At 41.3% G+C, this 13,993-nt stretch overlaps 1 protein-coding gene and 2 non-coding genes across 6 annotated transcripts in view; 2 read left to right on the forward strand and 1 right to left on the reverse strand.

Annotated features, from left to right (window-relative positions):
• Positions 1-449: 449 nt before the first annotated feature.
• trnag-ucc (transfer RNA glycine (anticodon UCC)) lies at positions 450-521 on the forward strand. Its single transcript has one exon. It is a non-coding gene; the product is annotated as a tRNA-Gly (tRNA).
• A 1,673-nt stretch (positions 522-2,194) lies between these two features.
• trnag-ucc (transfer RNA glycine (anticodon UCC)) lies at positions 2,195-2,266 on the forward strand. The gene has a single exon. It is a non-coding gene; the product is annotated as a tRNA-Gly (tRNA).
• A 938-nt stretch (positions 2,267-3,204) lies between these two features.
• Positions 3,205-13,993, reverse strand: part of itprid2 (ITPR interacting domain containing 2) — a 51,793-nt gene continuing 41,004 nt past the window's right edge. For 3 of the 4 annotated variants that reach the window (XM_085435618.1, XM_085435615.1, XM_085435616.1), the window contains 8 exons: positions 12,799-12,884; positions 10,382-12,169; positions 10,198-10,257; positions 9,724-9,848; positions 9,519-9,630; positions 8,948-9,013; positions 8,452-8,796; positions 3,205-6,804 (listed from right to left, as the gene is read on the reverse strand). In XM_085435618.1, coding sequence (XP_085291744.1) covers positions 6,697-6,804; positions 8,452-8,796; positions 8,948-9,013; positions 9,519-9,630; positions 9,724-9,848; positions 10,198-10,257; positions 10,382-12,169; positions 12,799-12,884 — 2,690 coding nt within the window. In that variant the 3' untranslated portion in view covers positions 3,205-6,696. The remainder of the gene's footprint in view (positions 6,805-8,451; positions 8,797-8,947; positions 9,014-9,518; positions 9,631-9,723; positions 9,849-10,197; positions 10,258-10,381; positions 12,170-12,798; positions 12,885-13,993) is intronic. The other variant, XM_085435617.1, reaches the window with a different exon arrangement.

Here is a 13,993-nt window from a genome sequence, read left to right on the forward strand (position 1 = left end):
AGGTAAACAAAAAACAAAAAATGTGTTGAGTTGTGTTCACATTATTTTACTGTTATATATTAACATAGCATGAGATTTAGTTAGCTTTGCACAACAGTAGCTGGTAGAAATGTCCTTCAAAGAGCTAGTTTTTTCTTTCTTACACGGAGTACATTTCACAGCCTGATTTTACTGATTTTCTTTTATTTGAGTAAAACAATTGATCGGTACTTAACTTTAACACAAGTATCTGTATTTTTAACTAAAGAATGTCTTTGCTTTTGCCACATCTGTTTATTTCCCAACCAAGGCCTGTGCTTTGGTGAGGGAGCTCTTCAAGATTAGAAGATATACAATCTTGTGGTTTCTAACAAAACCAACTTTTGGTCATGTTTCTTTACTTCTTGCTGTTTTTATACACCCATATAAACTGATGACTCAACAGAAGCTTGATTCCAGATGTGTTTACAGCGATGGTGGTATAGTGGTAAGCATAGCTGCCTTCCAAGCAGTTGACCCGGGTTCGATTCCCGGCCATCGCAGCTTCATTTTGTGACAGAGCAATTAGGAAGGAAAACAAACCTGTTTAATGTCAGAAAGAAGACGATAGTATACAATAAATGGGTATTCAAAGTAAAATAACAATTTATTGTAAAAAGATTTTATTGATTTTCTTTTACTTGAGCAGAGAAGTTGAATCAGTACTTTTTACTTTTACTTAAACAAAACTATCTGTACTTGTGCTTAAGTAAATCCTCTCAATATCACCAGATGCCGTGTTTCCTCCTTTGAGAAGCTCTGCTCAGCCTTTACTGCAGTCTCCTCCAGTTGTTTCTTATTTTTGGGTCCTTCTGCATTTAGTTTTGTATTTAATAACTAAATAGCACAATCTGCTTAGCTGATATCAGGTGATTGAGTTGGCCATGGAAAGATTAAGGTGGAAAAAAGGTGTTTTACTAAGTGTGCAGAACCTGATGATCTGTGAGTAATACTTCTTACTGGCCAGTAATATTGAGAGCTTAAAAAGAAGGCAATTTGACTTCTTTAGATATTTTGAGGATGTTTCACTTATCATCCAAGAGGCTTTGTCATTTATAGATCAACTGTCTAGTTTTGTCTAGTTTTCTAGGGAGGGCTGTCCCTTTGGAGGTGTCATAACCCACAAAGATGGTCGATCATAGTGGACATACACGGCCTCATTTACTGTTCTCTTAAACCAATTGTCATTGTCCAAAATGTGAACACTGGGATCCTGGGAAGCGTGTCCTTTCTTAGGTGTTGCAGGTGTGCCTCTGAGTCTTGTCCTCCTGTGTTGCATTTGTGGACACGTCTACGGCATCCACTGTTTAAGTCTATTCACATTTATGTGACATCAACAGCTCACATGATGGCGGGGTGGGGCAAGGTCTCACAGAGGTTTCAGTTGTCGGCCAGGTAATGGGAATGACTCACATTGTCAATAGCAGGTTAACATCCCTAGGAAGTACATCGATTTTTATATACACAGCGCCCAGTTTCAGTCTCAAATTAAACAGACTAACGTCATTTTAAACATAAGGATAGGAATCCTTTGCAGTCAATGACTACTTGAAGTCAAGAACCCATGGACATCAGAGGTGGGAAGCAACGAAATACAAATACTTAGTTACTGTACTTAAGTAGAATTTTCAGGTACCTACACGTTGACTTTTTATTTTTCTGATAACTTCTAACTTTTACTCCTTAAATGTTAACATGGATATCTGTACTTTTTACTCCTTTCATTTTCACAGCAGGCCCGTTACCTTATGTTTAACATATTTGAGGGAAGTTTAAATTCCCCAGCACTGCAGGCCTTAAGACATCAAAGTGATTTGAACCTAAACGCCTGGTTGCAGCTTGTATGCAAAGAAAATCTCTTGAAGCTCACATTAGAAATGATTGAGTAGTGATTCTTTTCCCCTCTGAGCTGAGCCACTACAACCAACCTTTGAGTTCCTCCACCTGCTGAATCCCAATTAATTCCTCACATTCAGGCAAAAAAAAAAACAAAAACAAAAAAACCCAAAACTTTGGTGAGGGAGCTCTGCAAGATTAGTAGGATTTGACAGAAGATAAACAATCTTGTGGTTTCTAACAAAACACATTTTTGGTCATGCTTCTTCTCTTCCTGCTGTTTGTATACACCCATATAAACTGACGACTCAACAGAAGCCTGATTCCAGATGTGTTTACAGCGATGGTGGTATAGTGGTAAGCATAGCTGCCTTCCAAGCAGTTGACCCGGGTTTGATTCCCGGCCATCGCAGCCTCGTTTTGTGATGGAGGAAAGAAAGTAATTTTATATCAGAAAGAATACGATGGTATGTAATTAATGGGTATTTTAAAAAAGTTTGCGTTGCCTTGAAGTAGTATTACTTTATAATTATCATATTAAAATAATATGACGTTCAGTTAGTTTGCACAGAAACAGCTGGTAGAAATGTCTGTCAAAGACCTACTTTTTACTTTCCTACTCAGATTACATTTCACAGCCTGATTTTATTGATTTTCTTCTACTTGATTAAAGAAGTTGAATCAATACTTTTAAACACAATCTTTTAAACAAAACTATCTGTACTTCTAGTAAATCCTCTCGATATCACCAGATGCTGCGTTTCTTCCTTTGAGAAGCTCTGCTCAGCCTTTACTGCAGTCTCCTTCAGTTGTTTCTTATTTTTGGGTCTTTCTGCATTTAGTTTTGTATTTAATAAATAAATAGCACAATCCGAGTTGAGATCAGGTGACTGACTTGGGCATTAAAGAATATCCCATTGCTTTCCACTGAGAAACTTGTTTTTTTTTTTCAGCATGCTTTGGGTCATCATCCATTTACACTGAAGTGCTGTCTATAGAGTTTGGCTGAATCTGAGCACAGGGTTTAGCCCTGTACACTTCAGAATTTATCCTGCTTCTTCTATCAGCAGTCACAGTGTTAGTAAACACAAGTTGCCTGGTTCCAACTGGAATTCCCAAGCATAATTCCCAAACAATTTATGCAAATCTTAAAAAACAATCCCCAAAGTAAAGCTGATTTCCTACACTTCAATCACATCTTAATTGTTTGTTTTCAAATCCACTGTGCTGGTGGCAAAATTACAAAAATATTGTCTTTGTCAGGCAAATTTTCAGCTTGTCTGTCTAAATATCGAGTATTTATGGGATCCTTCTGAGGTCCACACACAAACACACGGTACACCACTCCTCTGTACTGAAAATAAATACATCTTTATTTTCTCATCTCTATAGTGTCCCCTCCTTGCATCCCATTTAAGACATCAGTACAAAATACACAATCATTATTAGACATTAACAGAAATGAGTAGACACCCACAGTCCGACATTAAAATGAATTAGAAGTGTGTGAAGGATTTCTCATCAGCGAGCACGTTTTCTGCAAACACAAATTCAGTAAAGTCTGAAGAGAATCAAAGGACAAATACCAGTTTAATTCATCCCAGTTTGGACTGGACTAAATATTTATGCCACATGACAACATCTGAGCCACGTGCTCAATGATTATGTTGATGCTAAATGTTGCTGAAAGCTTCACATGACTAGGGAGTGCACCTTGGACCTTAGATATATTGTTTCCAAAGACAAAGGACGTACGTCCATACACACACAAAGATCAGCTTTCAGGACGTAAGTTCAGTCCTAATGCAAGTATGCGTGGAAGTTCAAAGTAATCACGACAAGATCATAAAGCCAACGACATGACTTAAAAATAAAATAAAACCTAATGTTTAGGCCGTGGATGCCTTAAACACATTCAGCTCCCACATTTACATTTGTATTCATCAATAACTAATGGTACATGCAGAAAGCTGAGCGACCACATAAACAAAGGCTTTAATGCTAAAGAAAACAGGTTTGCCAACTGGTTATTAATGCTTCTGTGATCAAGCAGAAGATTCAAATTTCCCAGAATAAAAGCAGCAAGTTTCAGGTTTATCTGTATTAAGACATGCGGTTTGCATTGATCACAACAAGATATCCACAGATGAGCTCCGTATGATCAAAAATATGTTTACATTATTGCACAAGTGAAACTAACATGCCAACGCAGCTAAATCTCACTAAGCTCTTCCCTCTGACTTGCCAATACATCATCATCCACATCATCATCACGGTCCCCATGACAACTTACAGAAATCTCTGTCATCTAGAACGTAAGCATCTCATGACTTTGCACGCTGACTCCACCTGCTCGAGCATGATCGACATAAAGAAATAAACCCAAACAAAAACACTTGAAGCAAAGACTCCTCGATTTTACAGGATGCTTTAGCTTAGCTTTGCACAAAGACTGGAAAAAGGGGCTAGCTGCTGGTGTCTCATCCAAAGAGAAACAAAACACCTTTTCTCGCAGCTCCATAGCTGTCAAATACAAATGCTTGTTTTGTGTTTTTTGTTTGTGTTTTGTTAAATAGCTGGAGGCCATGACAGCAAGGTTATCCATATAAACAAAACTTAGTGTACTCTAACATAAAATGGGTTATTATTAAAAGTACTGTGATTGGAGTTAGGTTGTTCAATATCTTTGATGATCTGATGAGCAGGAGGCAACACACAACCAGAAAAAGAAGAGCAGCAGGAGGACTATGACGACGATGATGGAGGCGATGATGATGCATCAGAAACTCTTAAATGTCTACTTAAACCCTTTTTAAGCAATTAAGGTGAAATGTGCATGGAATGAGTCATTTTAAGGTGGAAAGAATTCAGCACTATTATTAAAGATTAAGGAATGCAGATCTTTACAGTCTCTAACAGTGTACAGCCTAATAGTTGTTAGGGCATTTTCCTTGTTTTTAAGGCTCAATTCTGCCTAATTCAATAATAGAAAAAAGTCTCCTTGAGGATAAATATCCACTTTCTGGCTCCACCCCAACATTGTGTAGGACCAAAGAGTTTCACCTGTGGCGTTCATACCATAAAGAAATGTTTCAAATGTTTGTTTAGGGGGCTTAGAAGCAGCTGCTTCATGTTTAAAGCGTCCAGCTGATTTAAAAAAAAAACAAAGCAGCTCCACGATGTGACAAAGTGAAACAGAGTTGAAGTCAGAAGCAACTGCTCTTCAGACATGAATTATTTTATATACTGCTGAACAGCCCGGGACTAAAATGCTTCAAGCGCCCCTGTTGTTCTTGTTTTTCCCCACCTTTCCTTTAGGTCTGTTGTATAGCTTATGTGTGAACTTGTAAGGTTTGGAAAGTTACTAAGATTAAAGTTCACATGTTTGTTGCTCATACGGTTCTTCTGTTACTGTCTAACACACTGGCCTCCCTGACAGCTGTCAGAGGACAAGTAGCTGGAAACAGTTTAGACAGTGGAAAGAGAAGCTGCAGGAATGTGCAGAATGAGTAAATACGATGTCATCTATAATATATAAAAATTTGTATGTGTTTTAAGTAAAAAAAAAAAAAAAAAAAAAAAAAAAAAAAAAAAAACACACTATGTAAACATATTCTAATAGATCCCCCAAAATAAAATTATGAGTCTATATTATGAGCATAACATGGGCTCTTTGAAATTGAAAACTTTAAAAATACTCAGATACATAATGCCCAGAAACAGTTTTCACTGCTTTTTTTGTTTTTAAACAACTAAAAATATTCCCAATAAAGGTCCAGGGAGAATTCAGAGTAACCAAGGTGCCGTTTCACTTTCAGATTTATTAAATTTCATTTTTCACTGCTGTGATCAGCAGAAAATTAAGTTAAATTAATGCTCATCGTGGAACAGAAGCAAAAATTTCAGACGTTCTAGAAAATTCAAGAGCTTTAAAAAAATAAAAATAAAGCAGGAAGAGAGGAAATATACCCAACGGCCACTTCATTAAACCCATCTGCATAACACTGCTTTAGGTGCCCATCATTGTAATTAAAACAGCTCTGACCCACGGGGGCATGAACTCCGGGATGTTCTGTGGTATCTGGCACCAGGACACTGACACCAAATCCTTTTCTGCTGTTGTTGTTTGGCTGTGGAGTGCAGCCTAGTTTATCCTGGCAGTGTTTGCAGTGCACTTGTCACAACGTCCTCGCTGCACCGAGATGAGCGGTGGTTCTAATGTTGTGGCCGACTGGGCTGAACTAACGCTTTAACTGCTGAGGTTTTGAACACTGATGCCACAGTTGGTTACATTCAGTAATCTTACATTGTTCTTTGAAGGTGATCACGGACAAGATCATTGTGATTAGTATTATGTGCAGCTGCACAGTTCAGCTCTATGATTTCTTTAAATACAATTATCCAAACATGTCTTCTGCTAGTGTCATCTGATTTCCTGCTGGGATCAGAGGAGATTTGACAGAACTGGGATTAGTAGTGGTCATACTGGCAGGTGTGAGCAAACTAGTATACTAGTATAACTAGCATAACTAGCAAAAGTGGCAGTGGTTGTAGTTAGGTGCGTCTGCTGTTTGGTCACAACAGTTTGGGAAGGGAAGAAGGGATGTCGTTGATGTCTCTGGGTGCCATAGCCAAGAAGCATCAGACCACCACAGTAGATGCAACCAGGTGGGGGCGGGGCTATTCACATACAGGTGATGTTTCATCATCAGTGTTAGAGACGTACAGTGTACCAGACACACATTGTGTTCCACAGTGTTACGCAGCTATACAGTGATACAGACAGACAGTGGTGTCTCTCAGGCTGTGATTGAAAGGGGCGGTGCTCTGCTGTTGCTGTGACTACACGGGGGGTTGCCTGGCGGGTAGCGGTGACGGCCGTGGTGAAACGGCAGCCAAGAGCTCGCTGAAGATCTCCCGTCGCACCTCTTGCGCCACACTCTCTCGAATCTGGAAAACAAGAATCAGAAGAGGTGAAAGTGCTTAAAAACTTGACCTGATCCCTCAGATTGTTGTGGAGAATCCTCCTTTAATTTAAGCTTTTAATGCAAAGACACCTTATATAATCAGAAAACTGAGTACAACATTTTATTGTTATCTAGCTTTTATATCTCTGGAAATGTTGAGCACAGGGGGATAAGATAAGGTGTGAAAAGAACTGACGATTTTAAAAGAATCTCCTAAAAATGAGAAGAAATATGAAATGAAAGATAAGACGAGTCAAACTTAGGGAATAACTCTTGGTGGAACCACTGTAAAGAAAGGGTTTATAGGACAACTCCACCCACTGCAATCAGCAACTAGCAGCAGATTATCTGCCATGCTAACGCTGTTGGAAATCAAATGAAAATGACTCAGTTTTTATATACGGTGTTTTATATGTACTGCAAAGATTTATGATTTTAGCGTATTGATGGGCAGTAGGTAGGAACCTGATGGTGTCATAGTATCTGATCTAGATAGGAACCTACAAGGTGAGTGAAGGAGAAACGCTCAGTGTATCTAAGAGACACAGTGTAACTAAGAGAAGTTTCACCCGATCCAGCTTTATTAAAAATAGAAGTTTTAAGCCTAATATTCAAAATAGAGAGTATTTCTGTCTCCCGAATCCAAACTGGGAGCTGGTTCCACAGACGAGGGGCCTTAAAACTGAAGGCTCTCCCTCCCATTCTACTTTTAAATATACCAGGAACCACAAGTAACCCTGCAGTGAGAGAGTGAAGTGCTCTTTTGGGGTGATACAGTGATATGATCTTTAAGATAAGATAGAGCCTGAATACTCAAGACCTTGTATGTGAGGAGCAGGATTTTGAATTAGATTCTGGATTTAATAGGGAGCCAATGGTTGCTCAACTCTTGACTGTGTAGCCAGAAACAAAGGAAACAAACAAACAAACAAACAAACAAACAAACATCTTTTGTTCGTGGTCTTTGGTTCCATGGACAAAAAATGTTTTATGGATATTTGCTGCTTTTCTCTGTAAACTGAATAGTTGGAGACAGAAAACGAAAGACTTTTGTTTAAATTTACATCTACTATTGTAGCCTGACTCCTGGATTCCTTGTTACCGGATGTGAAGATACAGGACACGTGTGTAGTCCAGAATGCCTGCTCGATGTTAAAGGACTATTTAAACCGCCTTCTATGGATTTGTGACTACTCCGCCTCCAATCCACGCGCTGCTTTGTTTGTTTTGTTGTCGTTGTCATTTGGTTTGGTTTTCCATGTACAACACACACACGTCACACTTGCTAATGCATTCATGCATCACTTCACACCCCTTGCTACTGACTTATTATTGACTTTAATAAATATTTATTAATCATTGTTAAGCCGAGAGTGCAATTACAGTCTCTGGTGAGACCTACGAGCATCTGTAACTTCATTTGTAAATGTTTTTTCCTCTATAAACATAATAACAGAAGCAGCAACACTGAGTCAACAACATTGTTTGGGCAGCTGGTCCTCGCGCTTAACAAAGAGGAAAGCTACGATATGTCGGGCAGGAATTCCAGAGTGTGATCCCAAAAAGTTGAGCTGCAAATGAATTTCCTGACCTCAATCTTGGCTTCGAATAAATTGCTTTAAACCATTACCTCTTTGATGAGCTGCTGCAGGCTATCCACTCTGACTTCCCCCGCTGCTCCTTCCTCCACCTCTGGTGCTTCTCCTCTGCCACCTCCTCCTGCTGCTAATGCTGCTCCATCACTGGCTCTCTCCTCCTCCTCAGTTTCCTCAGTGTGTACGTTGGGTCGAGGAGGGGGCGCAGGGGTTATATTAATCGATGCCCGATACATTCCTTGCTTCTGTTTGCCATCTCCTCCTCCTTGATCTTCTCTCACTGGACTGACTGACCTCGGGGAGGGGTTTGTGTAGGAGGAGTGGCGGTCAGAGCCGATCTCTGACTGCAGGAAGAGCTGCTCTCTGAGGAGGTCTGACACCTGGACAGATAGGAAAGACGGGCAGGAAAAGGTTAAGACATTAGTATTTTCAGCTTTATGTAACAAAAACATTGCGTGTGTGTGTGTGTGTGTGTGTGTGTGTGTGTGTGTGTGTGTGTGTGTGTGTGTGTGTGTGTGTGCGCGCGCTGACCGGCTCCATGGCTCTCAACGCAGAGGCGGTGGACAGACTTTCAACACTGAAGTCTCTGTGAAGACCCTGAGGAAAAGAACAATGGCAGTATTACAACAAACTAATATAACAGGCCTTCTGCCTTTTCTCTCAGAATCAGTTGACAATTTTTGTACAAAATTATTTAGCAAAAACATAAAATATTATGTTTATGCTTCAGTATCATGGAATATATCGTAGTTTCAGTAGCAAAACTGCACTGATTTAATGACTTTTAATGGGGTAAACTTTGAAGTGCTGTATCCTCATGTGGCTTAGGTGGCTGGTGAAAACAAGTCACAGCATATGAAAGGCCTCCTTTTTAACTATATATTTATACCAGCCTAGCTAATTCTGAGGGGGCCGGTGGGGACTTTTTAGCCCCACGTCCTTTGTTGTGTCGCTGTACTTTAGTACTCTTCCATTACACTTTTCTTTTACATATATTTGTGCCATTTTACAGATCTGATGTTTCAGGTGTTTTTTCCCCCAGAATTTAACACAAAAAGCATGACAATAGCTGTTTTATACAAATCCTCTGGTGTGCATTTACTCTGTGCTGCGTGCGGTGCGTCAGCTCCAGTCTGTCTTCCAGCTGCTGTTCGAGCTCCTGCAGTTCCTCTCTGACCGCTGACCTCAGAGATTGAAGCTGCTCCAACTCCAGCCTGCAAACAAACACACACAAACACACACTCCAGGTTTGCTTTGCATTGCGGTGTCACGGCACCGTCACATTTCTGTTTGCTTTTGTGAGTCACCTGTCAGCAGGGCTCAGGTGATTGTAGACCGGAGCCTGCTGTCGGATGATTGCCAGCTCCAGATCCATCATCTGACTGCGGAACAAGTTCAGGCTCCGCCTCTTCTGCTGAAACTCTGCCAAAGTCTAAAACCAGAGACGGGCGCACAGTGAATCACACATTTACTGATAGTGACAACGGTCTGCTCCAGCGCTTTCTGGTTGGAAGAACAAGCACTGAAAACTAAGAGTGTGTAGGTTTTCAGTCATGCAATGGAAAATATGTAAATATGGAACACAAGGTTCTTACATGTAAATAATGAGCCAGTAAAAAAAACCCAAAAAACACTTGCTGCTTTCAGTGGAATCGAAAAGCAACATTTAAATACTGAAGGCTATATCCGGGAACAAACACCGTTTTATTGATTTAACATACAAACGTTCTATGTGGCCAAAATAGAGAAAGCTACGCAGGCATCAGAGGAGATGACGGTACCTGGTGATTAGGCAGAGTTGCTCTGGGCTCACTGAACATGTCTGGAGTATCGGCTCGGTTCTAGATGAGGAGAACAGCGATAACAACATAAGAAGGGAAACTCCGAATAAGAAGAAGAACTACAAACTCCAGACTAAACCTTAATTAACAGGGTGATAAGACAGTGTGACTGAGGAGGACTGACCAGACTCTGAACTGTTCCCCGGATCTCATGCAGGACTCTCCTTAGCTGCATCTCTGTGCTAGATGGGCTCTGGCCGGGTCCTGGACCTGGAGCATTAGCATCACGAAGCCCTGGATGGAGGTTGTGACCTGGGCTAAGGGCCAAACCCATGCCTATGTGGAAGCCAGGAGGAGGAGCCAGCCCTGGATGCAGACTGTGTTCTGGGGACACTGTCGGATGGAGATGGGTGTGGTGGGGAAATGACAGGTACGGGTTGTAGCCTTGATGACTAAAGTAGGGCGAGCCAAACTGTGAGCCTTGAGGAGGGAGCTGGTAGGGTTGCTGGTGACTGTATTGATGGTTATAGACCGGGTGATACATTCCAGAAGGTCCAGGATGCAAGTGACCCGAAGGGATGTGGTGAGGAGATGTGGGAGTTGAAAGAGGATGCAAGTTGGAGATGCTGTCATGCTGGGGGCCTGGGGAAGTTGAAGGCTGAAGGAGACTGGTTAGACTACAACGGTGGTTCACTGAAGGGCTGTGGTGATGGTGGAGGTTAGGAAGACTACCGTGTAGATGAGGAGGGGTGTACTGCAAAGCAGGGTTCGACATGAAGGGATGTGAGCTGGAGTTAGATCTTTGATTAAGATTTGGACTGGGACAGGGGTATTGAGCTGAACGGTGAGAATCAGAGAACAGATTCTCCTCTGGATTCAAACTTTGCTGGTTTCGGTAGGCATTCATGTTTTGCTGGAAGTGGCCAGGCTGCTGCGGATTGGACGACAAATCTGGAACACTCTGGGTGCTCCAAGATTCGGCATTTACTCCTGATGGCCAATCAGGAGGAGGGCTGGGGCTTTGTAGGGAATAGGATGGCCGCATCAGATACCGAGGTATGGGCTTAGGTGGAAAGACAGCTGGTGATTTTTTTTTGGAGCTAGATGAGCAGGCAGGATTTATGATCAGAGTTGACAGGCAGTTGGTTGGTTCTTCCTCCACTTCTTCCTCTTCCTTCTCCTCTCTTCCGTCTTCTTCTTCTTCCTTGTCCTCAGGCTCAGGGGTGTATTTAAAGGAGTACTTGGGCTGGGTGCAGGACGCCAGGCCTTGCCCAAACTGGATCCTGACAGATGATACAATCTTGCAGGGCGAAAGGAGTGAAGAGGGCAAGGAAGAGGACCTCTGCATGGAGATGCCACGTCTCTGGGAGGCTGTACGGTTCGACTGTTTGGCTCGGTCTAAAGCACTATGGACCAGAGAAGCTGGAGCCACAGGACAATGTGATTCAGCTTCATCCAAGAACACAGGCTCTACTTTGACTTTGTTCTCACCACTCGTTTTCTCTGTGGATGTATCTGTGTCTCCTTCAGTTTCTGTCGGGTTCTGAGTGTGCTCTGGTCCTTGCTCTGAATCATGTTGGGGTTCCTTTGACTCTGGCTGTGCTTGTTGTTCTGTAGCAGGCATACTCTGAGCAGACTCAGGCTCTGGATCAGGATCAGGATCAGTCCGGTCACATCTCTCAACATTCTCCTTACCCAAAGTTTCATCTTGCTGTACTTCTACTGGCCTGCTCCTGGGCAGATGGTGAGCTGTGTACTGTGGAATCTGCTCTGAAGTCTCTGTATCCATGTGCTCTTCCCTGGAGCCGTTACTTCGATCCGACTCTGCAGCTTCACCTGGCCTCGCCTCTTCCTCTCTACCATCTGGCAGGTCAAATGCTGGCTTGTCCATTGCAAGGGGAGTAGCCACGTCTTGTGAAGGGTGCGACGTCACAGTGGTCTCGCTGTCACAGCTGTCACTACTCACCTGCACCTGATTACAATTAATTCAAATTATACTTAAATCCCAAATAATCATAAATATTGAAAAATATATAACTAATAGTGAAAGGGTATAGTATTTCCCCACAATGAAGAGGAGTAGAAACATAAAATACAGCATTACAAAATCAAATTCTCAGGTTACAGTGACTAAATTTTTGTGGTTGCAATTTTCTGATGGTTGCACTTTTGAAATGTGCTCTGCAGTAATCTTTGTAATCCAAAATTCCCATGTGCGACCAAAAGACGTATTACTTGCACACGTTTTAGTCTCCAATTAGAGTCAAAGTCATTAGAGCTGCTATTTTATTCAATCAGGACACCTTGATTTATATTGGTGCTTTCTTACCACTGAATGCTCAGGTCCTACTTGCTAAATCTGATTTATGTTAGATTACATAGGAGTACTTTTTTTTTCTTTAAATAAGAGAATAAAATAAGCGTTCTAGGCCACATTTGATTACGCTGCTTGTGATTCTTCTCCTGCTTTGACTAAGTTTTGTCTGGTTTTTCATGATTCATTTCAAATAAGTCTGAAGGTGACGGTCATGAAAAAGAAAAATAGGAGGGATGCACAGAAGAGACTTAAAAAAAAAAAGAATGAGAAACAAACAAACAGACCTTAAGGTGGCTGTTGAGATCAGCAGAAGGCTCCTCAGCATAGCCGCTGCTGTCAGACTGTAGGCTGTCTCTCCTCGAGAGGTCTACTAGAAAGAGAGAAAGGGGAAATAAACAGCTTTATTTCTTCCTGCATTACCCGATCTGTCCTGCAGGTGGCAGAGCAGAATCATTCATAGAAAACATGTTAGCGTGCAACAAGAAGCTGTGTAGAAATTCTATGTCTAAAGGAAACGAGATTCTTAGTTCATACCGAATAAAAACACATTAAGATGGAAAGAAAGACAAGGCTTTTAAGTGGATCAAAGCAGATAAAGAAGGGCTGCAGGAAGCTGCTGAACTCTGAATTTTAATTGGGGGAAAAAAACGACACTCCACTGGTTTGTTGCATGATTTACTACCAAGCAGTTAAAGAATTTAAAACAAAACTTTCTGACGTTCTGTTAGAAATCCTATAAATAAAAAAGCCCCACCAATTTTTTCCCCCCATTTATAATGAAAGAGTTCTTTTAAGATTTCAACAATGTTTTTCTATGAGATCTTATCATGTTGCATATTTAAAGCATCATCAGATTCAAGCATCAATAGGAGTGTTTGATTTGGAACTCCAGTGAACTATATATAGTTTTATGTACTCGCTCTGGCTAGTTAAGGATTAAAAGATGGGCTCGCACTTCTTACAAACAATGGTGTGACTATATGGACAATGAAGATAAACAACAATGTTCATAACGGGCTCTAACAGAATCCACCTTAACAGGGAGTCTGTGTTAATGACAGAAAAGTCCACAGATATTTAGACAATAAAATGTTAAGAAGTGAAATTTCAGCCGTGGATTTCTTCAAAACGTCATTTTCAAGTAAAACGATCTAAACCAGGGGTCTCGAACTCCAGGCCTCAAGGGCCGGTGTCCTGCAGGTTTTAGATCTCGCCCTGGGTCAACACACCTGAATCAAATGATTAGTTCATTACCAGGCCTCTGGAGAACTTCAAGACATGTTGAGGAGGTAATTTAGCCATTTAAATCAGCCGTGTTGGATCAAGGACACATCTAAAACCTGCAGGACACCGGCCCTCGAGGCCTGGAGTTCGAGACCCCTGATCTAAACAATGAAATTTTTGTATTATTCAAACGTATCTTGGTGAGTGTTCCACAAGGAATGAAATGCATTCAGTCAGTCAGCCCTCACAGACACA

This window comes from Copadichromis virginalis, linkage group LG16, assembly GCF_057382275.1.
Source record: "Copadichromis virginalis isolate Kocher_CV1m ecotype Utaka linkage group LG16, C_Virginalis_male_GT1.1, whole genome shotgun sequence".
NCBI classification, from domain to species: Eukaryota; Metazoa; Chordata; class Actinopteri; order Cichliformes; family Cichlidae; genus Copadichromis; species Copadichromis virginalis.